The 27,896-nt window shown below is 54.1% G+C and overlaps 1 protein-coding gene across 2 annotated transcripts; it reads right to left on the reverse strand.

The window, feature by feature from the left end:
• Window positions 1-5,344: 5,344 nt before the first annotated feature.
• KRT80 (keratin 80) lies at window positions 5,345-27,818 on the reverse strand. Of its 2 annotated transcripts, none has more exons than XM_019724516.3 (9): window positions 26,923-27,818; window positions 21,182-21,390; window positions 16,397-16,457; window positions 16,023-16,118; window positions 9,425-9,589; window positions 8,815-8,940; window positions 8,011-8,231; window positions 7,474-7,529; window positions 5,345-7,343 (listed from the first exon to the last, which is right to left on the reverse strand). In XM_019724516.3, exons 1-9 carry the CDS (start codon window positions 27,220-27,222, stop codon window positions 7,219-7,221), a joined length of 1,359 nt encoding a protein of 452 aa, XP_019580075.2. In that variant the 5' UTR covers window positions 27,223-27,818; the 3' UTR covers window positions 5,345-7,218. The 2 variants fall into 2 exon arrangements, with proteins under 2 accessions (XP_019580075.2, XP_019580076.1); XM_019724517.3 differs by having other exon boundaries at window positions 7,296-7,378; window positions 26,923-27,311.
• Window positions 27,819-27,896: the final 78 nt, after the last annotated feature.

The following is a 27,896-nucleotide window of genomic DNA, read 5'->3' on the forward strand; positions in this document are numbered from 1 at the left end:
GGGTTTGGGTAAGGCCACTCTCTCAGCCCTGGAGGTGGTACTGCTTCCTGTGTTTACCAGTCTCTAGAACACCTCAGCATTCCCCTGTTGCTTTCAATACTCACACTATCAGTTCCTTACATCAAATCCCCTCTGTTTGAAATACCTAGTCTGGTTTCTCTTTTCCTGACTGGATCCAACTGGTAACACTAGAGAAGGAAAAATCAACAAGACAAAGCAGGTTGTACTAAGTGCTATGAAGAACACAAGACAGGGTAATAACAAAGTAGTGAAGGGAAGCAAACTTTTGCCACCCTGAAGCTGCCTTTTGGGATATTGACTTTAAGCTATTTATTAAGAAACAAGACTCAGAAAGAAACTCTGAGCCTTCCCCCCACTTCTCCTCCCCAACCCTTTTCCTGCACAGGAGATTCAGAGAAATGTGCTTCAGGAAGGAAATCTTAGAATGCTGTCTTCGCCTAATTTGAATTAAGTCTGGTAAGTAAGAGGACATCAGGCAGGGGCCTGTTAGCTGGATACCCCCTGTGTCCCATGGTTTCTGAGTTGCCCAGAAAGAATTTTCCTGCCACTTATGTTCCACTCTCCCTCAACTACCTGTAAATCACCCATTCTCACTTCTGAAATCGAACACCCCATTCCCCCTCTTTTCTCCTTTGTCCAAAATGTCTTAGCCTCACTGTCTTTGGAATTTTCACGCTTATGTGAGTTCCCCATGCTCATGTATTAAAATTTTGATTTTTCTCCTGTTAATCTGTCTCTATTAATTGGATTATTAGCCCTGCTAGAAGAACTTAGAAGGTGGGAGGAAAATCTTAATTTTATTATTTTTAGCCCCCACAGTAGAAATAAAAAGTAGTGTGGAGGTAGTAGGGGGCTCTTTTAGATGGGCAGGTCTCTCTGAGAAGGTGACATGTGAGCTGACACATGAGAAGGACCCAGAGCTGGGGGTTGCGGGGAGTATTCCAGGTGGGGTCCGCGTCTGAGGCCTGTGGGCCGTGGCAGACCCCTCAGTGGCAGGCGCTGAGCTTGCTCCTGCTGAGGTGAGGGGGGAGCAGGAGGGCAGATGGCTCAGACTGTGGCCCCAGCTCTGGGGGCTCAGCCCTGGGAGCCTCTGAACGGTTAGGTCGATATTGGAGCTAAGAGTGTGGGCATCTGAGTTCTGGGTTTATCACTTGGAAACGCAGCCCTGCCTCCTCCCTAAGGGAGGTGAAGCCCCGCGGGGCTCAGGCTCCTAAGAAGTGCTGGTCTTGCTGCGGCCGGCAGAGGGCAGTGGTTGCTGTGGTGTAGGCTGGCCAGGCCGGCACTCTGTTCCCTAATGGAATGTGGGCTGTCAGCTCCCCAGGGCACAGGAGGGTAGGGCCACTTCCTTTACCCTCTCTAATCTTCAGCTGCCCTCAAGTGAGTCTCTGAGCCCTAGCCTCTCCTGGAGGGGATGGGGTAGGAGGAGGTGCCAGTGAGCTTGGACAGGTGGTGGGGACCTTCCCTAACCACTCCACTGGTATAAGGGGCAAGGCTCTCACAATTAGCCTGTTTGCTATTATTGTTATTTTAAAGCACTTAACTTGTGCCAGGCACTGTGATCATTCTTTTATCAGTCATCACCTCTTTAAAACTTTACAACAGATCTATGAGGCAGGTGCCCTGTCTTCCAGATGTTGCCCAGACCACACAGCTAGAAGCAGGAGGGCACCGTTGCCCAGGGAATCGAGGTGAGCAGGGAGGGGACGGCAGGCCATCAATGTGTTGACGTAGCAGAAATCTGCAGGACCACTCATCTAACCCCTTTATTTTACAGATGAAGAAACAACTGTAGAGAGGGGACATGCCCTACCCAAGGTCCCACAGAGAGCACATGGCCCACCATAACAGAAGTGACTTTTGCCCCACAGGGGACTGTGAGCTGGATCCTGGCCAGAAGCCAGAAGCTCCTGGAGAGCAAGGAACTCATTGTACCATTTATCCCCTCCCCCCTCCCCATTGTGCCTAGCAGAGGGTGCAGCACAGAGCAGGTGCCCCAAAAATCCTTCATAATGGGTGCAGCTTTCACCCCTCAGTAGCTGCAATCACCTGCCATTCATGTCTTCATTCATTTATCCAGCATTTAGTAAGCACCAACTGTGGGCGTGGCCTCCTGCTAGAGACTGGGATGCATAGTGAATAAGACATTGCCCCTGCACGTGGCTGGCTTAGCTTCTGTCCTGGGGGCTTGGGGTAACCCCACATGACAACATATGCTCCCATAGTTTTCCTCATTCTCAACTCAGGCTTCCTCTGCTTGAGTCTGGTAACTTGCAACCTGCTCTCTGCCCAGGCTGGAAGCTGAGCAAATCTGCTTCCCTCTCCTCCCCAAAGCCATTTCCACTCCCTGCTTCTTTGCCAGCCTAACACCACCTCCTTCCAAGCTTCCTCCCTCCCCTCCTTGAGGAAGCCCTCTTTGACGAAGGTCCCTCAGCTGCTCCGAACGCCCCAGTGCTGAGGTCTTGAGTTCTGCCCAAGTATCTCTGGTTCTGTGTATCTCTGTTTTTGTGTGGGTCCCTCCCCCCATCAGCATCTAGAGCTTCCCAAACACAGGGACCACCTCCCTTTTACCGTGTTTCCCTGAAAATGAGACCAGGTCTTATATTAATTTTTGCTCCAAAAGACGCATTGAGGCTTATTTTCAGGGGAAGTCTTATTTTTTCATGTACAGCAATCTATATTTATTCAAACACAGTCATGTCCTCTTCTTCTGGAACATCGTCATAACGTACTAAATGCATCCGTTTGGCTGACACTCTCAACTGAGGCTTATTTTTGGGGTAGGTCTTATTTTTGGGGAAACACAGTAGCTGTCTTTCCTCCGGCCTAAATAGTCCAGGAGAAGAGGCAGGAAGGGAGGTTGTGCAGTCAACCCCCAGCACACAGGGCCTTCCTTGGGCTCTGGCCCCGGGACCCTCTTAGTGGAAGGTTTCTCTGGAGCCACAGGGTGCAGACTTGCCAGTCCTGGCCTAAAAATCTCTGAGTGCCGATCTTTCACGCTGAGCCTGGGGGAATCAGGCCGCACTAGCTCACTGCTGGGTACCTACTCAACCCCACTGCCCTTTGTGTTTGAAGGTGGGGACCTTCAGTCTCCACTTCACCAACTCCTGGGTTTGGTCATTTTTACTGCCCCTATGACAGGCAGTCTGCAGGTTAAAAATGGTTCTGTGGAACCAAAATGCATCCCCTTAACTGCTGGGTGACCAAAGTTACAGTGCTTGGCTTCTCTGGGCTTCAGCTAATGATATCTGTCCTACCCATCTCAGTAGGACCAGAGATCAAAGAGAAAAACACAAAACAAACCCAGGTAGGGGCTTATTTTTGTTGTTGTACTCAGAGCAGGGGTGGCACCCCTGGCCAGATGTTCACTGAGTCACTCCAGAGGGCAGGCGTGGGAAAGAGGAGGAAAGAAGGACCTTGTACAAGGAGTGGGAATCAGACTCCAAGCCTTCCAGAGAATTGTTCAGGATCTGCCATAGGAAAGGGGCAGGAGAGTTTCCTTGTTTAGGTAGATAAATTGTTTCCTTCCTTCCTTCCTTCCTTCCTTCCTTCCTTCCTTCCTTCCTTCCTTCCTTCCTTCTTTCCTTTTATTCTGCATGCACTGACTGCTGCTTCAATGTGTCAGGCATTGCATTAACACTGGAGATACAAAGGTCAAGGAGATCTGCCTTCATTTTTATGGGACATTTAAGCTAGGTGACCTCAGTCAGGGAGGTACGTCATTCATTCATTCTTTCATTAATTTGACATTTATTGAAAACCTACTATGGACCATTACATCCCTGGGATGTAATGGGATGCAATTCTTGCCCCCATGGAGTTTAGAGTCTTCTGGGGCTAGAGGGCACAAAAGTAGGCAACTGAGGCACAGCTAAAGCAGAGGATTAGGGAGTCTGGGGTGAATTTAATGTCTTCCTAAGCTTTCAGCGTAGGGCCAGGCACAGACTAAATATGTGCTCAATGAATGTTTGTGACATGAATGAGCCATGTGTGGAGAAATTTCTAAATAACTTATGAGTCAAAGGAGAAAATCATTGTCACTAAACTAGCCTATGAAGATGATCGGAGGCAGTCAAAATGGTACTTAGAAGGAAATTCATGGTTTTCAGAGAATCGTATATTGAAAAAGCAGAAAGATGGAGAATTAAAGCATTCAACTCAAGAAGTTGGACAATGATAAAAATAATAAATTCAAAGAAAGTAGAAGGCAGGAAATAACAAATGTGTTATATATTTTTGACTATGACATTCATATTCATATTCAGAAATTCAAGTTAGTACTCAGAAAGTCATAATTCAGAAATTAACAGAATAGAAAACAAACATAAAATAAGTAGAAGTTGGTCTTGGCTCCAGGCCCCTCCTGGATGGGAATGTGGTTTATCTATCATCTCTCCTGAGTCTTGAGAGAGCTAGCAGGCCCATTTGCCTGAATTTGGTCTACTGACTAGTGGGTTGTCTTTAATCCATAATATATGCTGTAATAACAATAACACATAACTAACAATCCTTTATATTTGTTGAACTGTTACAGTTCAGAGTGCCAGAAGCAAGAGGTGTGGTATCCTTGATAGGAACAAACATCAGATTCCCAAACACCGTATTAGGTAAGTAGGGAAGGTGTGTGCTCCATTATACAGATGAGGAAACTGAGGCTCATTTGTCTGAGGTCTCAGTGCTTCAAAGTCCCTTCTTTTCCCTCAAGATTTCTGTCCTTGAAACACCTATTCTTCCTTCAGTCTATCTAGCCACTACTTCCAAGCAGCCTGTGTTGATTCCCGAGTGCCTTGCACAAGGCCCCCTTTTCTTTGACCTTCGTCACTTGGCTAGGAAGTCCAGGATGGCTCTCGGGGGTTGATTGCTTCTCTCTCAACCTGACTGTGGGTTTCCTGAGGTGGAGGGGTGGGGAACAATCGTAGGTGTCCTAGTGCAGGGCTGGGCTTGGAGAATGTCCTCAGTCCTTGTTTGTTGATCTGGAATTTGATTTGGCAGGATTAGGCCTGTACCCATCAGAATATATTCTGGGCTGTGCCAACCCCCACAGTTGTGCTTGAGAAGGAACCTGCCACCACTTGGGGGAATCCCCTGTGGCTATGCTTGCTAAGGCGTCCACATGGTGCCTGGACATGTCAGGAGGCACTGGGAACATAGGTCAACAGTGGTACAGTTTCCTTGTAGGATAGTGGGCAGGAGACCTTTTCGTGTCCTAGTTGCTTTGGTCTGAAAGTGTAACTAAGTCCCTAGCCCCCTTTCCCCGAAAGAATTCCCAAAGTCCTGTGGTCAAACTGTTTGACCAGTGACTGACCAATACCAAGAGGAGAGATAAACACAGACACACAGCTTTATCTATGAACAAATCTCAGCATTTATTCATCCCTGAGCAGGGAGAAGGGGCCTTGCCCCCAAAGAGTCAGCCAGTCAAGTGGGGTGGCTGGGATATGTGCTGTCTATCCAGTTAGTATAGTATGTTACACTGATTACGCAGAAACAGGAAGGGAAGCAATAAGTTAAAAGCCACATAAGTTATGAAAAATAATATATATATTTTATATATCTTGTATCCCCACTGAGGACTTGCTCCCTTGGAAACCAATAAATAGGCAGAGAAAAAGCAGCAATTAGCACCCTTCTGGGACTTCAGGGCTGAGTACATATATGTCTGAGTTCCCTGCAGCCTGAGAGTCAGTAGCCTTTCAGCGTCCCCCACAGGCCAGGAGGACCTTGAGGCCTACGGGGGCCAACGCCTCCTGGAAAAGGAGATGAATGAATCAAAGGCTGGGGCCAGAAGAGGAGGGGTGGCAAGGAGCAGGCAGGGAGAAAAGAGGGAAGGAGAGGAGGTGGCTTGTGCAGTGAGAGGCTAGAGCTGTCAGGACCCCCTGCAAGCCCCAAAGTAAGAGCCCAGAGGAAAAAAGAAGAGCGGTTCTCTCAGCCTCAAATCTTTTTGGATGCAGAATTTCTCTTTGGTTGTCATTGGGGCTCCCCAGCCTGACCTCAAGGGCTCAGAAGCTCTCAGACCTGCCTGGACCATGCCTTCTTCATGGCCCTGCTGGAGGCAGGGGAGCGGGCAAGGAGGGAGGAGGGCAGAGGGGGAAGAAAAGCAGGAGCTATAACCCCACAGGTGTGGGGTGTTTCTGGGCTCCTCAATGAATGAATGCAAAGGAGAGCAGGGCCAGGTTGTTTGGCCTGCTGGGGAGAACAGAGATCCTGAGAAGGGATTCATGGGAAATGGACTGGGGTTTCATGGCAGGGGTGGGGCTAGGGGTCTCCAGGGCCTGGTACACCAAAGTCAGGTTTCAGGCTGGGAAACACCTAGGCGGGGGCAGGGAGCTGAGATCCCCTGGAGGGTGGTGAACCCCAGGATGGCAGGGAGGAGAAGGGAGGGTATGATTCTCCTGCCTGGTCTCAGACTGCCATCCGGCCTTTCCCCAAGGGAATTTTTCATGGCAAGAATAGCTTCTGGGGAAGGTGCTTGTAGCTGGTTGGGCAGCCTGTCTAATTCTGACTGTGACCTGCTAGGAGGAGCCCACAGGAGGAGGGAAGGAGCACAGGTGTCTGGGTTGATCTCAGAGATCCAGACTCAGGTCTTAAACCTGAGGGGAGCCTCTTCCCCTCGCTCTCTAATACTGTCAGGTGTCTGGGGAGCCCAAGTGGTACAGGAAAGCCAGGGATACTCAGCACCTCGCCCCCCTCTCCCCAGGAACTCCAGATATGGGGAGGGGCCCAAGTAGTCCCCATCAGTCCCTGGTCCATTGCTCGCTGGGCTGGGCAAGCGAGGGCACTGGCCTCGGTGCCAAGGCACAGGCAAGGCAAGCCTTGAGATATGAGTTTAGAGCTAGGGTTGGGCAAAAGGGTCCAAGGGACCTTGTTCAGAGCCCTCTGTTGGGGGAGGAGTCTCAGGAAAGCAAGGAGGTGGAGACAAAACTTACCCCAAATCCAGTTTACCCAGTTGGGAAACCACTGGCCAGAAGGTTGGAAGGGTGGGATTGTGACATATTGATATGGAGTGGAGTGACTCTGAACAGCTGGTGACAGTCCTGTCCCACCCCTGGCACCCACAAAAAAGTCATTGTTTTGAACTTTCAGTTCAGGATCAGGTTTGCCTCCCCTCCCAACCTGGAGGCCCCAAGTTGCTTTCTTGAGTTTAGCTTAAATGCCTCTTGCTGCAGTGGAGTGACGTGGGGCCCCTGGGGTCCAGCTGCCTCAATCTGAGGCCTCCGACTCCTGCAAGAAGAGCTTCTCTGACATTTCGGTGATTTGGATCACAGGGCCTCTGCAGTTCTTCTTCTTCCGGGAGGGGGCGCTTGTGAGGTGGGACTTGGAAGCAACTACAGGGAACAGAAGCGGTGGGGGAGGGGAGGGGCTGGAGGTGTGAGAGCTACTTAAAATGATGCCTTGAGGGTCAAAACCCCAACCTGCCCCCTCCCCAGCATGGCTTCTTGGGGCAAGTAGACTCACCGCTTCTAGATCTGGATTGCATAGTGCTGACCATAGCGGCTGAAGGCAAGTCCATCCTGGGAAAGGTGGGAAATGGTGGGATGTGAAGGGAGCCTGTGGCTTATGTGCCCCTGGGATTGGGGGTCTGAGGACTGGTAGGTAGAGGGCAATTCTTGGTTGTCACTCCCAGTCCTGGACTGCCCTGCTCTGTGACCCTGGCTAGCCGGCTTGTACTCGCTGGGCCTCTGTCCCTTCTCCCTGTATAAATGGCTAACATTTCCTGAGCCATTCTTCGTGACAGGCATTTGCATGCAGAATCGTATTAATCCTTCCCACCACAGGTAGGCCGTGTTTATGATCAGACCATTTTCCAGAAGGAAAAACAGAATTAAATGAACTTGGGCCAAGATCCCAGTTTGTAATAAGTAGCTGAGCCGGGACAGGAACCCGGGCCTGCTAGCTCACAGTATCCTGCTGGGAGGGGAGGATGGCTTTGTGTGGGGCTGGTCCTTCAGGCCTTCCTCCCCTCCCCCCGCCCCTGCTGCTGCGGCCCCTTACCGGCTCTCCTCGCCCTCCACCAGCTTGCAGTAGGTGGCGATCTCAATATCCAGGGCCAGCTTGGTGTTCATAAGCTCCTGGTACTGGCGCAGCTGCCGGGCCATGTCCTTCTTGGCCTGCTGCAGGGCGTCCTCCAGCTGGGCCAGCTTGGCCTTGGCGTCCTGGAAAGCCAGCTCACCCTGCTCCTCGGCCTCCTTGATGTTCTCCTCCAGTTTCAGGCACTGCAGCCAGGAGGACAGAGGAAGGAGTCAGGGAGCAGGTGTGGGAGGGAGAGAGCGGGCCAGGGCCAGGAGCTCACCTCTGTCCTTGGTGGAGGGAGGGCTAAGCAACGCATTTCCGGGTACGGTATTGGGTTGCATTGTAGCAAGAGGGAGTCCAAATAGACCTAGGAGACACTTCCCCAAGGCCCCCAAAGAGGGAAGTCCCATAAGCCCCCACAGGAGCCTGTCCCAGCTGTCCTGACAGGGCAGCGTCGTCTGAAGGCTCATCCTGGCTGGAAGCTGGGGCTCAGGTCTCCACTCCCTACTCTCTGTATAGTTGTCGGGAGGCCATGGGCTCTGGGTGTGAGTGGTAGTGGGGCGGTCTAGTGTTCCCACAGCCCCAGCCAGTTTACAGAGCACGTTCACATACAAAGCTCATGTGATCCTCAGCTATCGTAGGTGGACAGGTGAGGAAACTCAGGCCCAGAGCTGCTAAGTGACCTGCCCAGGTCACTGGGTCAGGTCTTGCATGTGCTCGGCATGCAAGAGTATGAGAGTTGGAGTTCCCGCCCCTCCCCCTCCGGGTGGGTCCTCCAGAACTCACGTGGCTCTTGATGGAGAGGATCTGGGATCGCAGCTTCTGGATGCGCACGTTCAGGTCCGCGATCTCGCTGCGGCTGCTGTGGAGGCTGTTCCCAAACTCAGCGGAGCAGGCAGCCCGCTCCTCCAGCTGGAGGGCGCGGAGGAGGTGTTGGTGAGAGGACACTCACTGTGTCCCTCCCGGTTCCCCCTGTGCCTCGCCCCTTGCTGCTCCTTTTTCTCACTCCCCAGCCCCACCTCCTTCTCTGCAGCCACCACTGCAGGCCAGCCTCTCCTTCCTACCTCCCTCTCCCGTCCTCACCAAGTCCTCCTGCCCTAGACTGAGCCCCATGGGCTGTGCCCACACGTGGCCTGGCATTGCTGGGAGCAGCAACACTGTTGAGCTTCTGGAGGGTGCAGATTTGCCCTGCTCCCGTCACCCCTCGGGGCCCAGTACAGTGCTGGGCTCTCAAGTTCTCTATACCGGCCTGTGAGCCAGCTGCTGTGGTCTCCTGCCCTGTGCTTCCCCACTCCCCTCTCCGAATCTCAGCACATAGCCGAAGGCAACCTCAGCGTTGAGTGCAGCCCCCCCTGTCCTGGCTGCTTCCCTCTACTGTGCGCTTTCAGCCTCACACCTGGCTCCGGGAGTATGCCTCGGCCTCCTCCAGGCTGCGAGCGGCGATGGCGTCATACTGGGCCTTCACCTCCTCCACGATGCCACTCAGGTCGATGTGGCAGCGGCTGTCCATGCCCATGGTCACCGACACGTCCTTCACTTGGGCTGCCAGGTCCTTGAGCTCCTGGCCAGGCACATAAGTGGGGGGCTTAGGGCTTGGACTCAGGAAGCAGCTCGCAGCCCCTCTCGCCCCGCCTTTGGCCTCCCTCTCTGAGCGGAGGGAAGGGGCGCAGGGAGGCCTCCTGGCTCCAGAGGCTCACCCCGCAAGCCTTATTCCTCTTCACTGTTCCCACTGTCTACACTGTGGGACAGCTTCCTCCCGGCTGATGAGGGGACCTGGGGGAGTTGTCCCCTCTGTTCATTGTTGCACCATTATGGCTCAGTGGGGTGCAGCTCGGCCTCCCCTCTGGTTGGGAAGCCGCCTGAGGGTCTGGCAGAGCCATTTTCATCTCCAGACCCCCACATCTGGCAAGGGAGCGTCTAAGTGTTGGAATGAAAGCCCGTAAATGATGAGGGGCAGGAGCTGACCTAGAGGCTGACACGTCTGTACCCTACTTGCTGCCAGAGGCAGGCTGAGGTGACTGCAGGGTCACCCTGAGACTCACTGCACCCTCTCCATCTAGCTGAGGGCTTGCCTGGCAAAAATAGGGCTTCGCCTCAATATTTTGATCTTCTCCCTATGCTTTAGGGTCCCTCTTCTCTGCTTAGAAAGTGCCAGCCCCCATCCTCAGAGACCCCTGGAAGTGGTAAAGCCTCTCATTTTCTTGGGGCTCATTCTGGGCCCGGCTGTCAGCTGAGTGCTTTCCAGGCAGCCTCACATTTCATCCTCCCCAGGCTGGCATGTGCGTTAGCCCCTCTCAGACGCGGGAAAGGAACTGCGGCACCAAGAGTGTATGGAAGCAGCTGTGAGTGCAGGGCCCTTGCTGTTCCAGCTCAGCTCCCTTAGAGGGGCGGAGACAGGAGCTGAAGCCTCTGTCTGTCTTTCTACCCCAGGTTGGCTTTCTATCATGCCTGACAGCTTCTGGCCTGAATGCTCATGAGTGTGTAGAGAGGCAGGTGGGGAATAGGGGTCTTCATAAGGTGCTACAAGGTGTCACCTCTGGGGCCCTGGGCTGCTTTCCCTGGAGGTGCTAAACAATTGTCAGGGGCTGATAGGGGCCCCAGCGGGGAGGAGGAGGAGTGGGTGGAAGCAGCTGTCTGAGGCCAACTTTGTACAGAGTGAGTCAGGTGGTCAGGACTCTGAAGGCAGGGTGGGGGGCCAGGTACCCTTGGGAAGGGGGGTGGAGCTCACTGGGAGGAGGAAGGTGCGGGGCGTGGATGTAAGTTACTTCTACTGGTATTCACAGTCCCCCCTGGACCCCTATTTCCATCATCAAATTTTGGTCAGTGTTCCCATTTATGTATATATATATTTATTTAACTTGTTTGTTTGAATCAGGATGCAAACAAGGTCTGTATGTCGCTAAGTGTCTCTTAATCTATAGAGACTCTCTCCATCTTTCTCTGTCTCTGTTTTTTTCTTGCTATTGTTGTTGTTTTTAATTGAAAACATCCGGTTATTTGCTTTGGAACATTCCCCACAGTCTAGATTTTACTGATTGCTCCATGGGCTAGTGTTTAACAAGCGCCTCTGCCCTCTGCATTCCTGAAAACAGGCAGGTGGATCTGAAAGCCTCCTTGGATCCGGGTTTGTTCTTTGGCTCATGACTACATTCTGATCCTGGTTCCTGACTCTGGGCCCCTCCTGACCCTCAGTCCATATTGATGCTCAGAGAGGTTGTGGTGGAGCCGCTGGAGTCTGTACCTACAGAGGCGGGTACTTCTGACCAACAGCTTGTACCCCTGTAGCTATAGGCTGCAGGGCTGGGGTGGGTCAGCTAGAGCCACGTGGGCAGCTGGAAGGCCAGCTGGGGGAGGCCACCTCTCCCGTTTGCTCACTGCCCACCCCGCCCACTTAGCATCCCTGGTGCTGAGGGAAAGGAAGCCTGAGCAGTGATGGGAGTCCTGGAGCCCCTCCAGGGACAACCTGTCTCTGCCCTGGAGCCAATAGGACCCTGAACCTAGTGGCCAGCTAGCTGCCCCTTGGGGGACTCCCGACCAGGGATTTCGGTTGATCTTCAAGTAAATTTAACAGCGATCTCTGGGCAAAAGCAGGGGCGGGCCCCACCCATGCCAGAATAAGGTAATGGTGTCTACAGACTCACGCCCCACCTCTGTCATCATCGGAGACTGACATTTCCCACACGGACGCAACATATTGACCAGGGCTGCTTGGCTGTGGACAGTTTCAGAAACTTTGGGGCTTCCTTGGTCAACATATTGCGGGGGTCAGTGAGTATAGGGAGTTCCAGATAAAACCCTCCATTGGCCCTTCTAGCCTAGGCCTAAGCTGGCATTTGTTACGGGCCAGGAAACGGCCAGGGCACTGTCCGAACGCACTAGAGGAGGGCTTCCCTCATCAGGGTGAAGGAATTGGCAAAACACAGCTGGTGGAGCAGCCTCAGATCCCTTCTGGAAAGTGGCAGGGTAAGCATGAGCTCAGTAAACAGAAGCAGGAAATGGAGGGTTTAGAACAACTGCAGACCTGTTCAGACATGCCAGCCCCGCGGAACTGCAGAGGGTTCAACAATGCTGCCTTGTGTGGCGTGGAAGTGCTAACGTGATGTACACCTCCAAGTTGGCAAGAATTAAGCTGAGGTGCAATTTAGAGCTTCTCTAGGGAACCAGAGCCTGAAGACACTACCACGTGTGTGACTACTCTCCCTGTGGTCCCCCAAGGTCAGGGTAGATGGTGACACTGAGGGGAAAACTTAATGCTACTTGGTAAAATGCAGTGTGTAATGGCACTGGGCTCTGAATGCCACCACCTTTTATGAGCTGGGTAACCCTGGCCAAGTTTTTAAACCTCTCTGAGCCTCAGTTTTTTTCCTGAAAAATGGGTATAAATATAGAACTGAAAACAGCGAATGTTTACAAAAACTTACCATGTGTCAGACACTGCTCTAAGGGCTTTAGGATATATTAACAAAATAAATCCTCACAACAGGTCAGTGAGCGAGGCACTATTATTTTTCCTATTTGACAGATGGGGAAATTGAGGCATGGAGAGATAAAAGAACCTGCTGAGTTTATGTAATTACTGAGCCAGGATTCAAATCCAAGCTGCTCTAAAGTCTGTGTTCTCCTAATGATTATCCCTACTTCATAGGGTTGTGAGGATTAAATGAGATTATGTCTGGAGAGCACTTAGCACATTGCCTGGCATATAGTAGGCCCGCAATAAACAATAGCTAGGGATACTATCGTAACTGGTGACAGTGATGGAAACGGGGTGCAGTGTCCACAGGCAGAGCAGCCTATTCCTGGAGCAGCCTCCCCGAGGCACCACCAGGGCAGGCGCCAAAGTGGCTTAGGCACAGCAGGTTCTCTTTGCAGAACTCTGCATCCCAGGAGGTGTGTCAGGCTGCAGGGGGGTGTCAGCAGATTGCGTAGCTAATCTCCCTGGAACCAGTATTTATAGGTGGGGCAGGTGGCGCTCTGGCTGGAAGCAGCCAGGCCCGAAATGCACTTGGGAGCTGGAGAGTACCTTGGAAGCTGAGGGGGAACGTGAGCCTCTGCTAGCTAGCCTAGGCTTCTCTTAAAACCCTGTGTCCCTGGAAATGGGGAGCAGGCGGTTGCTTGGGAGGCTGTAGTGTATAGATGAGGCCCTGAGCAATCCAGGGCCTTGAGCTCCTGGGAAAGGCTTTTAGGCTTTATCCCTGCAAATGTGCATATGTGTACAGGAGGGAGAGCTGTTTCCTGGGACACAGAGGTGGGCCTGCACAGCCATGCTTTTCTGATCTAGTGTCTGCTCTAAAGTTGAAATCGATGTGTCCAGCCCTCCTGGGGCTACTCACATCTGACATGTTTTTCTTCCACCTGGGTGGCCATGGCTGGCACCTTCCTTTGCTTAGACCTGCTCTGTCTGATGCGGTAGCCTCTAGCCATATATGGTTGTAGGCACTTTGAAATGCGGCTAGTCAAAACTGAGGTGAGCTGTAAGTGTAAAATACACATCAGAATTTGAAGACTTAGTATGAGCAAAAGAATGTAAAATAGCCCATTCATTTTTTTAAGTATTGATTGCATGCTGAATAATCATATTTTGGATATATTGAGCTAAATAGAATATATTATTAAAATGAGTTCTTTCTGTTTCTTTCCTTTTTGAAAAATGTAGATACCAGAAAACTTAAAATCACATATTATTAAATTACACAATTATGCATAACATTACTTAAAATACATGACATATGTGGCTCACATTATATTTCTATTAGTGCCGGCTTAGAGACCCACTGGTGTGGGGAATCGTAGCAAAGGGCCAGAATTGCCTTCTCAGCCTGCAGCAGTACATGGAGAGAAAGGCAAACCTCACATCCTAACATCTTGCTGCCACCCAAAGTAATAGTAACTGGTCGAAAGCCCTGAGCACCTACAGCATTCACTGCAGTCCCTTCTCCACAGCCATCTTACACCAGCACAAGCCATACCCTTCACCCCCTCGGCAGTACCCCTCACCAGTACCCACCAGGGGCAGCCCGGAACACTTAGAATAAGGTGCAAAGCCCAGTCCAGTGCCCATGGCCCCTGTCTGCTCTGCCCTAGCCACAGCTGCTCCTTTCTCTCCCTTTCATCACCAAACCCACTCCTGCTGTGGGTGCTTAGCACAGCTCTTCTTCTGCCCAAAGCCTCCTCAAGTCTCCACTGGGCTGGATCTTCCCAGTTTGAGCCTTCTCTCGCTTGCACCTCTTCTGAGATACCCCCGGACCTTGGGGTCTGAAGCTTTGCCCTCTCTCCAGCAATATCGCATCACCTGGTTTCTCTGTAGCCCAGCACTTTTCACCCTCCTAAAAGATCTTGTTCAGATGTATGTTTACCCGCTAATTACCTGTCCCCCCTGAGCTAAGCTGTACCCTCCTGAGATCAGGAGCTTTGGCTTACTGCTGTGAGGTCAGGGCCTGGTACCTGGCCGGCATGCAGTAAACATATGTGAAATGGATGCATGGATTTAGTCCTCATCACAACCCTGTGAGCCTGGTAATACTACTCTCCCCATTTTACAGATGGGGAAACTCAGGCACAGAGTGGAGACGTAACTTGCCCAATGTCACAGAAATGGTAAAAAAGGTAGAGTCAGATTGGGGTCCAAGGGCTGCAAAATCTAAATGGAGCACGGGACACCAAGTTGTGTAGCTGTGACTCTGGCAATGCTCAGGTATAGTGCTGGTTGTGCCAGGCCTTCCTCTAGTCTATCTCCATAGCGAGGACCTCTGTCCTAGCTTAGAGCTTGGGCCCCGGGCTTGCTGAGATGTGGGTGAGCAGAGCGGAGGGTAGATTCCGAAACATTGGTCCGGCTGTCTGCCTGGGTGGCACCCGCAGTGAGTTTGGGCAGAGGAACCCCTAACTCACTTCTCAAGCCAATCAGTGGTGCCCCTGGTCATCCACATAGGGCTTGGCCTTCCTGTGGAGGGCTCTGCCAGGGACATGAAGCTCTGCCGGGTGGCTGATGAGGGTGGTCTGCCTGGGAGGGCGGCCTCCCTGCTGTTCCCAAAGGGCCATGGTATATTCTCTGCTCTGCTACCTCCCAGGGCCACAAACAGATCTCAGGCCCACGAAAGCCCCTCTGGGGCTGAGTTTACTGGAAAGGAGTGTGGCCCATGTGCAGCCACGAGACCCAATCTCCCTCTCCACAGGAAGAGGCCATGAAGCTGTGGTCAGCAGTCCCGAGGGCCATCGTAGCAGAATTTTTTGATGGCATTGGTGACTTTGATCCCTGCTCTGCCATAGCTTGGTACCCACTGTTTGCAGCACATAGGCTGCCAAGGCCTGTCATCTCCAACAATGGTTCTGCCTGCTCCCAGCTGAATTGAAGCATCACCACAAACCTCTTCACCCCTGGAACAGGTGGTGTGGAGAGGGGAACACAGATCCCCAAGGATGCCCAGGAGGCAGAGAGGAGCAGAGGGGTGGCGTCCAGCAGCCAGCAGCCAGGCCCATCTGCTGACTGCCCCTGTAGCGCACTAGGCCTTGCTGGGCCACTATCCCCCACCAGGCTCAGCTGAGGACTTAGGGATAAATGAGAATGTGTGTGGAGGCTCCTCTGTCTGCATTTGCTGTGTCATTTTTGTTCGGCAGAAGCTCGGATTGTCTGGGAACCAGATAATCCGATTACAGATCTTCCCACCTTTCCCAAACAGGGAAGGGTGAAGTGTACGACTATCAGAGCTGGAACTGTGGGTGCCTGTGCTTAGTCTACCGGGATAGATTCGTTCAATAAGAACGGCTGAGAGTAGCCTTTTGGGAACCTGCCCACGCTCCACGAAATGAGTGATGAAGGGAAGTGTCGGATTATTGACGGCCGTGCAGGAAAGGGTTTAGGAAAGCGTTACAACTGTGCCCAGAAGTAGCGAGTGACTGCGATGGTTCCACACCCCACTGTATGCCTTCCCGCCCCTGCACCCCTTAGCCGTGGACCAGTCAGCTCTTGGCTCAGCAGGACACTGGCCCCATCTTACCTGCTCGTAGATGGTTTTCATCAGCTCCACGAAGCTCTGCAGGCCTTTTAACTTGGTCTCCAGTTCAGTCCGACGAAGACACTCTGTATCCAAGTCCTGCGGGCGGGAGCACTGGTGAGTGATGGGAGAGGAAGTCGAGGGGTCACAGGGCAGGTGTGGGGTATGAGGGCTTTGCTTCCTGGGTGAGATGGGGGTGATTTCCAGAGGAGACCTGGCTCAGAGCCTGGGAGCACGAGCAGGGTGGGGATAGGTATCTGTCTGTCTGTCTGTGCTCCTGGGACTCAAGCCTCTGACGGCTTTGCTTGGGGATCCTGAGGGAAAGCGGGCAGAGGGTCCATGAGGAAGGAGCCCCTGGGGCAGGCTGGGCAGGCTACCTTTTTTAGCTGGACGAAGGTAAACTCCATGTCTGTGCGCTTGGAGATCTCATCTTCATACCTGGGAGGTGAGGAGGGAGAGAGAAACAGAGAGAGAAACAGAGAGGGAGCCTGCTCAGCTGGGTGTGATGGGAGCTTGGGGTTTGGTTAACCCTCCTTGGGTGGGGCTCAGGGCCTCTGCTGTCTCATTTGGTGCCCTGTGCCTATTAGAAAAAAGTGGCTCTTCCGTCAGGGGGATGGAGCCCCCCGTCTTCTATGACATATCCCCTCTCCCACGTGAAACCCTAGTGTTGGCGCTGGGGAAGCAGGCAAACCTCTTCTCTTTCCTGATTATCAGCTAGTCGTCTCCCTGTGGCACCTGTCCCCTCCCTGGCTCTGCTCCACAGTCACCTCCTCCACCAAGCCTCTCCTGATCGTGCAGTCTTTTCACCCTGTCATTTTGTTCCCTCATCTTTTGTTCCCTAGGAGTCTCAGTTTCAAATAAGCTTTTGATCAAGTCTGTGCCAAGCATCCTGCTCGCCCTTCGCCCTCTCCCACCTCCACCCACCTCACAACCCCACCCTTCTCTCCTCTATTGGATGGTAGGACACCATTCCGTCATGTTCCCTCCAGAGGGAGGAGAGGAAGAGTGTGGACTTAACAGGCAGACGGACCCCGAGTGCAGTTTTGGGCAGGTAACTCCTCCCCTCCTTCCTGACTCTGTCGCCCAGGGGTGTGTGTGTCTGCACGTGCATTTGTGTGCATGTGTGCATGTGTGTGTGGGGGCTGATGAAGTCCACCCTGGTGCAGACAGATTTGTACAGTCAGTACTTAACTAAGGTGGGTCCCCTCTCTTCTCAGAATTGCTTCCTCCTTAAGTCCACTCGTATCTGGAACAAGGACACTGTTGGATGGGGAGATGGGATTCCTGGATCCCTGACCTTACCCTGTTCCTCTAGTCAAGACTTCTGTCTTGGCCCCCCACCCCACCCCCAGCATGGGGGTCTGCCAGACACAGACTTCCCTGCCTCAGCCTTGCCTGCCCCAGCGGATGTGGGGATTCTGTGGCTTCCTGTTTTCTTCCCTCCTCTCCAAGGAATGCCTGAATCACTGGCGGCTCTAATTACAGCCGCCTGCCTGCCCCAGACCCTGACCTCACGGCAGGGGCCGCGTCATGTCGCCCACGTCAGCTGGCCGGACCCGCCACCCCTCAGGCCTTCTTTTCCACTAGCCTATCTGAGAAGCTGAGGGGAGCAGACCCAGGGGAGCGAGTGCCTGCAGGCACCTGGGACTTTGAAACGCAGTGTGCCGAGTATGTACACTGTCTCTGGCCATGGCCTTGGCTTCCAAGAGTCTGCAAAGTGATGGTGCAGGTCACGGGGGTGGGGGTGCAGAGGGGTGGGCCAAGGAGACTGTTCTTCAGATTGGGGCCTGCCAGGGTGAACAAAATGCCTGAGAAGCTTTACCTGCACCCTCTCCTGTGACCGTCAGAGCCCCCAGCGAGGGAGGTCCTGTTGGTCCCATTTCACAGATGAGGAAATAGAGACTCAAAGAAGGGCTAAGAGGCTCGTGTGGTAGGCTGGTGAAGCAGGGGCTGTAGAGCCAGACTAGTTGGCTCTAATCCTGCTTCCTTGCTAGTCAGCTCTATGGTCTTGGATGAGCTACTTGTGTGCCTCAGTTTGATAATAGTGATCATGGTGAGGATGAAATAAGTTAATACATGAAGTGCTTCCAACAGTGCGTGGCGCCCACTAACCCTATTGCTGCTATAATCGCCTGAGCGCTGTGCTCCCAACCCCAGGCCCAGGCCCTCAGCCTCTGTGCCTTGGCCTCTAACAATTTCAAAGAGAGAAACTATGGGAAGCCTAATTGCAGAGAGAGAGAGAGAGAGAGAGAGAGAGAGAGAGAGAGAGAGAGAGAGAGAGAGGCTGGTTCTCTGCACATCTTTCACAAATCCTCATGGCTAGACTGCCTTGAACAGGCTTCCCTCTGGAATCTGGGGGCCTCTGAGGAATTCCCTGCCCTAGGGATAGGGACCTGGGGAGCCCCAACCTGAGAAGTCCCTTGTGGATGGACTGGCCGTCCCCACATGAGCCTTGTGGTTAAACTTCGCCTTCTCCCCTCCCCTCTGGATGGCTGCCTGCCTGGGGGCAGGACCTTGGGGAGAGCTGTCCAGTGGGGAGGTCCTTTGAGGTGCCAAACTCCTCCTTACTCCTCACTCCTTACTCTTCCTTACTTTCCCATCCTTTTGTGCAGCCTTCCCTCCTCCCTTCTTATCGACTCCACTGGATTTCAGCCCCAGTTCACCCCTTCAACCAGATGCTCTTGTGCAGTGAACATCGTGTACAACTGTATGCAGCGTTCCTGAGTCACTCGCTGTGTGGCACTGGGCAAGCAGTTCCCCCTAGCTGGGCTTCTGCTTCGGTCTTAGTAAACAGAAGAGTCAGCTAACTGATCCTTGGGGTCCCGGCTACATCAAAGCTTTGAAAAGTCTCCATCCCTATAGAGGCTTAGATGATGCCATCTCCCTACTTCACCCCCAAGCCTCTGTCAGTCTGCCAGCCACCAGCTCCCAAACCCGTTCTCAGCCCTTTTCAGCCTGTCACACCCGCACCCCCCCACCCCCAACTTGTTTATTTCTAGGAGTGAAGCTGATCTCATCAGCCTTGAAGAGGCGGGGCACGCCCCTCCCTGTCAGGGCTTGGCCTGGAGTCTCCTGGTTCCTGGGGCCCCTCTGCTCTGCCCAGGCTCCGCGCAGCCAGGCTGCAGCTTCCCCAGCTACGGCCTGCAGACCCAGAAGCCCTCCAGCCTTGCTTCCCCCAACTCAGGTGGGTTCCCTACCCAGAGAGGGGAAGAGAGACTCTTAACCTAAATAGTAAGGTTGGGCAGCAGATGGAAACGAGGCAGCAGGCCAAATGAGGGGGTTGAGACAGATTAGAACATGAAGTAGTGTTTGTACAGAACTTCCAGTTACAAAGTGTCTCCACGGATGTGATCTGGCTGGGCTCACAGGAGCAGCCTGTCACAGTGGATGGCTGAGGTGAGGGATGGGATTTAGCACGCGTGGCTGTGTGACGTGTGGCGGTGTGACTGAGGGCAGCAAGTCCCTGCCTTCTCTGGACCTGTGTTTCCTTCCCCATGAAAGGATGGTCCGAGGCTCCCCTCCAGCTCTGCCATTTGCTGATCCTTTGAAGGCTAAAGTGATAGTAAATATCGGTGCAATGAGTCACAGATTCTGCTGTACCAATATGAATTTCCCTCATCATGATCAGAATGGGCAATCAGAATCCCTACGTGTTTCTTAGTTCCTGGGAGGGCAGGGCTGGGGGAGAGGTGGCCCCAGGCCAGGGAAGGGCCCCGCCATGAGGAACAGCCCAGGTCAGGGCTGCAGATCTTGCCTGTTGGATGGAAAGTTCCAGCCAGATGCACAGATAAGGAAACTGAGGCCCCAGAGTGGAGAGAGTTTCCTGTGTGACCATCCCCTCTGAATGTGGCCTGGGTAGAGGAGGGAGGTCATGCAGACGTGGTGGGCAAGCTGAGCCTCAGCCCAGGTCCCTGGACACCCGACAGGCTGCCCTCACCCTCCAGCCCTACCTGCCTAGCTGTTCTGGAGACAACAGGCCTCACCTCAGGTCAGCAGGACTTAGGGCAGAGCTCAAGCCCTGGAGGAGGAGAGTGGGGTTCAGCCATACCCTGTCTTCCCTCACCCAGGCTGGGGGCCTCCTTGCAAGGAGACCAGACCCAAGGAGGGGGTGTAGGGGCAAAGCCGCGCTGCTCTGCCCAGCCTCCTTGTCCTTGAAGCCCTGGCCACTGAGTGGTCAGAGAGGGTCACCTCGCTGAACCACCCGAGTGCTTGGCTGCCTTCTAGACTGGCCAATTCAGTTCAGCAAACCTGTGTCAAAGGCCGCACTGTGTGCTGAGCACTTCCGTCTCCTAGGGGATAGACGAGTGGTCATTTACAGCCATACTAAACTCTTGACTTCCTCCTCGTACCAGCTTTAGTTGGTATCAACCATCATCCTTCCCAACGCACACAGCAGGAAACTGAGGTTTGCATGTTAAGCAACTTAACCGAGGTCACAAAGCTAGGGAGAGATGGGGCAGGGAGTAAACCCCTATCAGTCTCTGCTCAAGCCTGGGCTCTTAACCTGGGCTGTACTGCTCGCCAGCTTGTCCCCGTCTGTCTGTCCTGCTAAGCTGTAAAAGCATGTGCAGGCTGGGGCTGTGTTTCCCTCATCTCTCTGCATCCCAAGTTGGCCACTGAGTTCAGCACGCACTACCAAAGGGGATGGCTTTATTCTAACAAAACCCACTGCTTCTGTCCTTTGCCTAACCCTTCCGCTTCTCCTTCCAGCCTAATTGAGATTGAAACCCCAAACCATATCCTAAGCAGGAGCCCATCGGTCACTCTAGGTGGTGACAGAACTTCCCATTGCCAGCAGGACATGTGGACAAGAGCAAACATATCTATGGGCGCGAGAGGAGGGGATAGGAGATGGTGGCTGCGATGGTGCCCAGGGGCCAGCAAGTGCAGGACTTAGCTGTCAGACACCACAAAGCTGACTTTGTTGTAAGAGTCACTATTTGGGGGTGTGGGGGGAGCTGTGGATTCACCACTATATCCCTCCAATATCTAGAACACTGCCTGGCACAGAATAAGTCCTCAATAAGTATGTCTGAAGTCAAGAAATGTTCTTTAAAGAAGTTTCCTCTTTTTTTGGCTTGGGTGCCCCAGACCTTGCCCCTGAGTACAGGCTGGCCCCCACCCGCAGTCCCTGCCCACAGCCCCTGTGGGGCGCATGCTACCTGATTCGAAACTCCTCCACCTTCTCGAGCACCTGCAGCAAGTTGGATTCCAGCTGTCCCCGCTCCTGGCTCACTTTGCACAGTTCCTCCTGCAGCCGGGCCTGATACTTCTCATAGACGTGCCCAAGGTCAAAGGCAGCGGAGCCCTGGCCCTGCAGGAAGCTCCAGCGGGTCTCCAGCAGCTGGTTACGCTGCTCCAGGGCCTGCACCTGGGAGAGCAGGAAGGCTTCGGTGAGAGGGCAAGGTGCGGACTGGTGGGGTACAGAGGCCCCAGGACAGCCATCACGCCCACACAGGGGCTTCCCTGGGAAGTGGCAGCTCATCTGCTTTCCACCCTCACAGCGCATTCAGAGGACATCTCCAATTACTGATTGTTCAAACTGAAGATCAGGGGAAGATCAGTGCGATAAGGAGGGAATCAGAGAGGTGGAGCCAATTAGCAAGCGTTTCCCAGGGGAGGAGCAGGGCCAGCTACTGGGTGAGGGAAGGGGTAACTAGGGCGACTGTGACAGGCACTCAGTGCCCGCCTGGGGCTTGGGTGGGAGACCCTAGGGAACCCGAGGTGTCAGAGGCTTATCTGCCACCCCCTCGACAAGCCTGGTCGCATCTTCCCTTGGAAACTCAGCAGGGTAGGGCCTGGTTAGTACTTACATGCTAATTCTCCCAGCACCCATGGACTTCCAGCCTCTCCAATCCTCAGTTTCCCCAGCTAAAGTTGGGGATGATATCCCCTGCCCCCTGCCCTGCCCACCTCTGAGGGCTGTTGGGAGAAGAGCCTGGGATGCGCTTTGGAATATTATAGTAATAATAGCAAATGCTTCTGTGGCCCCTACTGGGCGTCAGGCCTGCCCTAGAGCTTGACATCTTTAAGTCATGAAATCCCTACAACAACCCCATGGGGTAGGTATTGTTATCAGCTACACTTTACAGATGAGGAAATAAGGCACTGGGAGCTTAAATAACTTGCCCAAGGTCACAAAATTAGCAAATGGAAGAGCCAGATGTGGAATCCTATTCGTTTGGATTTAGAATCTTTTAACCACTGCAACATATACCCCCATCTGCTGCTGGGGTCACCGTGGGCTCTGGAGCCCACCTGCCCTTCCTGGCTGGCTTTTGCCTGTAGTTCGGGCCTGTTTTGCCTCGAAGATAATGACGGGGCCCAAGCCTTCTGGGCTTAGCTGTTCCTCTCAAACTGCCTCCTTCACGCTCTCCTGTGCAGACTGCTGCACGGGCTCCCAAGGTCCTTAGCTCCCATCCCAGCCACCGGCGGCTGTCAGGGACCCTTGGGTCCCATCCTTCCCTCCTGTTGGGGCTCCCCTCCTCTTCCCCACACTACCCATCCTCTCCAGGCTCCACGTCTCTCAAGCATCACCCTTTCCACCATCCCAGGCCCTCCCCAGGTGTGCCACAGCGCCCCTCCTGCAGGAAGCCTCCCTGTTGCCCTCCAGGAGGAGGCCCTCGTTTATCTGCTCCTCCCTTGTCCTGACCTACCACCTTCCCTCTCAGACTGAGAGCCATCTGCTCCCCTTTTGGGGTCCCTAACCCCTTGGTGCTCAGGGCAGGGCTAGGTTACTGAAGGAGGAGGATGGCTGGGGCCTGGCTTCTGGGCAGTGCGGGCTGTTGTCATGAGGACGTTGTCATAACCAGTCCAGTGATGTCCCCTGTGATCCCAGGCAAGTAGCTGGGCCTCTTCCCGCCCATTGCTGGCACCAGCGCCCAGAATCATAGTCTGAAAGAACCAGAATCACAGCCAGGAGCCATTCGGATCAGCTGGTCTGTACTCTTCATTTACAGAGGAGGAGATGGGGGCCCAGGGCAGTCAAGTGATTTGTCCATTGTCACACAGCAACTGGGTAGCCAGATTTCCCATCCAGGCCCATCTGCTGGCTGCTGCCTACTCTGGACCTTCATGGGCTTCCTGTTCCTTCCAAATTTGGGTGCTACGTGGGCCCTCGTCTCTCTACCCTGCCCACATCCTCACCTTTGCCTGAGACACTCTGATGCCCTTGGGAAGTCCCCCTTGACATTCGCAGTGAAACCATCAGCAAGACTATTGGACGATGGCCTTTGTGGGCTGTCATTCCTCTGCTCAACTCCCATTTGTACTGGTAAGTTTTGCTTGAAGCTGACCTAAGTGTACAGTCAGCTGTAGTCACAGCCAAACAGGTTCAGTAGGGATGGAAGTCAAGAGGGTTTCTGTCTTGTGTGTGTGAGAGGGCTTATGGGGGGAGGTAGCTGCTCGCCCCACCTTCCCTCCGTTTTGACAAGCAGGAGCCCGTGTTTACACTGAGGGTGGGGTGAGAGGAGAGATGCGAGGCTGCTTCCTCCACCCATAAGCAACAAAAAACCCTTTACACAAGGAAGTCCTTCCCCTAGTCTAACCTCAACTCCCTGTGCTGTAGCACTAGCCTGCTGGGAGATGGAGTGCATTTGGCCAGCCAGTCCAGCCACAGGGCATTTTGATTGTGGGATATCTGGGCATCCCCTTTCCCCTGCTGCCCTTGGGAGAGCTACCTGTTATCTCAGTGGATGGGGATGGAATTGAACCCCGACCTAGGACCTTTACTGCAGAAAGCCTCCTCCCTCTTGGAACAAAAGCCTAGGGAGGTGCCAGGTTAATTGCCACCAACCTGCCAAGGCTGCTGAGCGCTTACCTCTCATTCTCCTTCTCCCCCAATCTGGCTGACCCCTCCTGCCCCTAGATCCCATGGCGGTCATTCTAGGAGGCGCCTCAGAGAGCAAACCCCTGGTCTACGTGCCTTCCATTGTCAGGTGAGAAAACTGAGGCCCAGAAGCACAGAACTCACTGTGACGCAACTCCATGGTACTGAGCCCCAGACCCGGGTGGGATAGATGTGTTTTTTTGTAGGGAACTGAGCAGCCCAGGTCCCCAACCTATGGGCCCACAGTCCAGGCAGGTGAACGTACAGGATGGTGCCCCTGGGGCCTGCAGGTCCTATTCCTCAGGTGAGGGGAGGGGTGTCAAACCCAGAAGTTGGCTTTGCCCAGGGAGCCTCAGGGTCTCCTTGTCAGGAAGGGCTGGTTTGTGCCTTCCTGCATGCGGGCAGGGGGACTTCCAGAGGCCACATAGGCCCAGGGGAAGACATTGTACCCATGTCTCTGTCTCCAGGCATTTCACCACCCTCTCTACAGCCTACTTAGGCTGACTGCTGGCAGTCCTGCTGCTTGTCCTACCTCCATCCCTACTGCTGTCTGCATGTGAAGGTGAGAGGACCCAGCCAGCAGCCTCTGCTGGGTGCCCACATTGCCCTCTCCCTGCCTCTCTCAGCTTCCTCTCCTGCTGCTGCTTCTGCTCGTCCCTGCTGCTCTCATTGCTGCTGCTGTACCAGTCCTTCCACTGCCATGAGCTCACGCCCACCCGCAGAGCAGAAGGATACGTGAAGCACAGAGAAGGCAAGTGGCTGGTCCCAGGAAACACAGCCTGCAAGTGGAAGAGCCAATACTGTTCCAGGGCCTCTCACCAACTCTTGGTGGTCTCCCCCAATAACTGTCCTCCTCCCCCTCCCCCTTCTCTGTGCTCTTTTCTCCATGCCTTAGAGGGCCAGAAGGGGATGGGGAGCAGGCCTGCCCCTGCCTGTCGCTTCTCTTTGCCTAGAGACCCCACCCCTGCACTGGTTTTGCATCTAATCCCTGGGCTCATACATCTCTTTCAAGCCCTGTGCTGCACCCCTACCCAGGAAGCTCCAGATTTCGTACTCTTAACCACTGCCTGGGTCCACTCAGGCCCTTGCGTCCTTTACAAGGAGACAGGGAGGGATATGAGCTAACAGACCTTTTCCATAGAGTTGGTGGGTTAGCTGGGACTCCTTGGGCAGAGCCCTAGCGATCAGAGCCCCCAGTGGGCTGGCTTCTGCAGCTCCCTGCATCCATGCTGAAGAGCATGGTTCTCAAGGCACAGGCTTGAAAGTTGGGGGGCTCCAGTTCTGCTAAAGACCTTAGAGGGCATCACCCTGGCCCCTGGGGACAGAATCCTGACCTCTGGGGCCCCCAACCTGTGCCTATACAACCTTCCATCCCCATGGCAGAGGCAGAGGGTAATATCAGCCCTGGTGTTCAGGGAGGAAAGCCACCCATCTGAGCCAAATGACATAGCTCAGGAAGCATTCCTTTTAAGGGATTAACCCAGGTTTGGAGTGGAGGTGGCTCTGCAGGGACCTGCCTCCCCAGGGCAGTGGGCTAGTCTCCTAGGGCCAACAGCCCAGCAATACAGGGCTCTCCCACTGGCAAGGGCTTGGGCAGGGGATGTTCCACCTCAGTGGATGATGTCCTCCAGTTGTTACTTCCCCTCCACACCCCCCTACCCGGGCACTCCAGGTGTGGGTGTAGGAATGCTGGTCTGGGCACATGAATGGGGGGAAGGAATGGTTCCCATCTCAGAGACTACTGGCTTTGTATCCCCCAGACCCGAGATCAAATCCAGCCTGTAGACTTGCTGGTTGTGTGACCTTGGTCCAGGCACTTAACTTCTGCATGTACAGTGCATGGTACATGCTTCTCCTCAGGGGCATGGTAGGGGGACAAGCCACTGCAGGATGTTGCTGTGTGGGCTAGATAACGTGCGTCTGCAAAGTTCCCGCACAGAGCCAGGCACACGCAGCTGCTCAAAACGTGTTCTTTTCTTCCCTCTGCCCCTCTCTGGGAGCACCCACCTCGCGGGAACACTAGCAATGTGCAGAGGAACACAGAAGCAGGGACAGCAAGGTGCAGACAAGGGCTGAGCCAGGCCAGAGGGATGAGGCTCTGGTTTACTGGGGGGCAGGGCAAGAAGGTTGTTTTCATCATCTGTAAAATGGGCATAGAATGACTTCTTTCCCAAGGTTGTTGAGGGAAGCGGAGATAACTATGGAAGTACTGAGCACAGTGCCTGGCCCATAGGAAGAGATTCACTAACAGCAGCTCGTACTATTGTGACTCTTATTCTTGGGCAGGGCGGGAGGGAGCAGAGCGGAGAGGTCTGGTCAGCAGAGGTTGCTTGAAGGAAGTGAGTGAGGAGCAGGTTTGGGAGGCAGACAGGACTTTCTCAGAGCTCTTGAAGCTCTTGCCCGAGGGCAAAGGTAGACATGAATGCTCAGAACAGCATCCTGGCCACGGCAGTGGCTCTAGAAAGTCAGAATGTGTGAAGTGCCTCCAGAAAGTCAGAATGTGTGAAGTGCCTCCGCTTAAGTGGGTGCCTGGCTAGCTGCCTGCTTCTGACTCGTGGCATCCGTCTCCTGCATTCCTATCTCTGGATGTGCCATAGCTGCATCTTCACTCTGAAGCCTCCTTCCTTCCAGATGCCCCACAGTCCCCTTGGCTCCTGACTACGGGAAGCTGAACAGGGCCAGAGGCGGGGACAGGAGGGTGGACCACTGCTTTGGGGTAGGACTACAGGCCATGCTCTCATCAGCCATTCCAACGAGGGGGCATCCTCCTGGCCACACGCAGAGCTCCTCCCTCGTCCATGCCTGAGGGGAGCGTGACCCCAGGCCACACAGCATGTTATTATCCAGTCATACCTCAGAGGCCATCCTAGGTCCCTTTCTCCCCGCCGTGCCAGGATGGCTCAGGGATTTCCCTCCACTTCTCTGCTCAGAGCCAGCCTTTAGAGTTAGCAATGCCAGATCCCCATTGGCTGGGGGCCGGGGTGGGGCATGATGCTCAGGAAATACAGAATTCAGCCACCTGCCCCCTCTTGATAGTCCTTAGTTTTCGGGAGCCCCCCTCCCACTTCTGCTCACCTTGCCAATCAGGGAGGCAAATTTATCATTGAGGACCTTCATCTCCTCCTTTTCCTGGTTCTTCTGCTGCTGGATAGCTGGGTCCACCGTGAGGTCTAGGGGCATCAGCAGGCTGGGGTTCACGGTCACTTTGGGAATGGTGCCAGCTGGCCAGCAGCCTGTGAGGCTGCAGGAGCTGAAGCCTGGCCGAGGGGTCCCACAGCTGTCCCATTTCAAGGTCCCAGGCTGGGGGCCGCCTGCAGGGGTCACCTCACAGCTGCTAAGGCTGCTGAAGCCAACTACGCAGGAGCGGCAGGCCATCCTGGGCCCCCGGGCCCTGGGAACAGGGAGAGCACAGAGATGAGCGAGGGAGCCTTCGTGGGGTGGGACGGCGGCAGCTAGCTCCAGTCACAGGCAGGGCAAGCTGGGCACTGAGGCGCAAACACCTGTCGTACAGTGCTCATTAGCTCGGGAGGGCGGGGCTGCTCCCAGCCTGACCAACCTGTTAGATGATGTGGCACTCCCGCTCCTCCCCCAGCACCACGCACCATCTCCTCCCAGGGCTGGGATCTGCCTTGCTGAGGGGGCTGTTCACAGGCCCCCCAATCTAGCTGGGCCTGGCTCCAGGGAGGGGGGCAAGGCTGGGCTGGCTGGCTGGGGGCGGAGGCACAGCAAGAGGAAGGGCTATTCAACAAAGAAAGAGAGGAGACAGAGGAGCGCTTGCCTCTCACCGCAGACCTCACTGCATACCTGAAGGCTGACGTATGTGGGCTCACATACTTCTGGAAAAGATGAGGCAAGCGCCAACCCTGAGCTCCTCGAGGGTAGAGCTGCTGTCCGGGGCGCAGTGCCAGCCTGGCATTGGAAACAGCACCTTTATTATTTTCCAGCTATCCAAGAGTATCCCTGGCTTATCTTCTCTTCTTCCTTTCTTTTCCCCTTTTCCTTTCCTTCCCAGCCTTCCTTCCTTCCTTCCTTCCTTCCTTCCTTCCTTC

Source organism: Rhinolophus sinicus, chromosome 1 (assembly GCF_057876585.1).
Source record: "Rhinolophus sinicus isolate RSI-liver-muscle chromosome 1, RSI-T2T, whole genome shotgun sequence".
NCBI classification, from domain to species: Eukaryota; Metazoa; Chordata; class Mammalia; order Chiroptera; family Rhinolophidae; genus Rhinolophus; species Rhinolophus sinicus.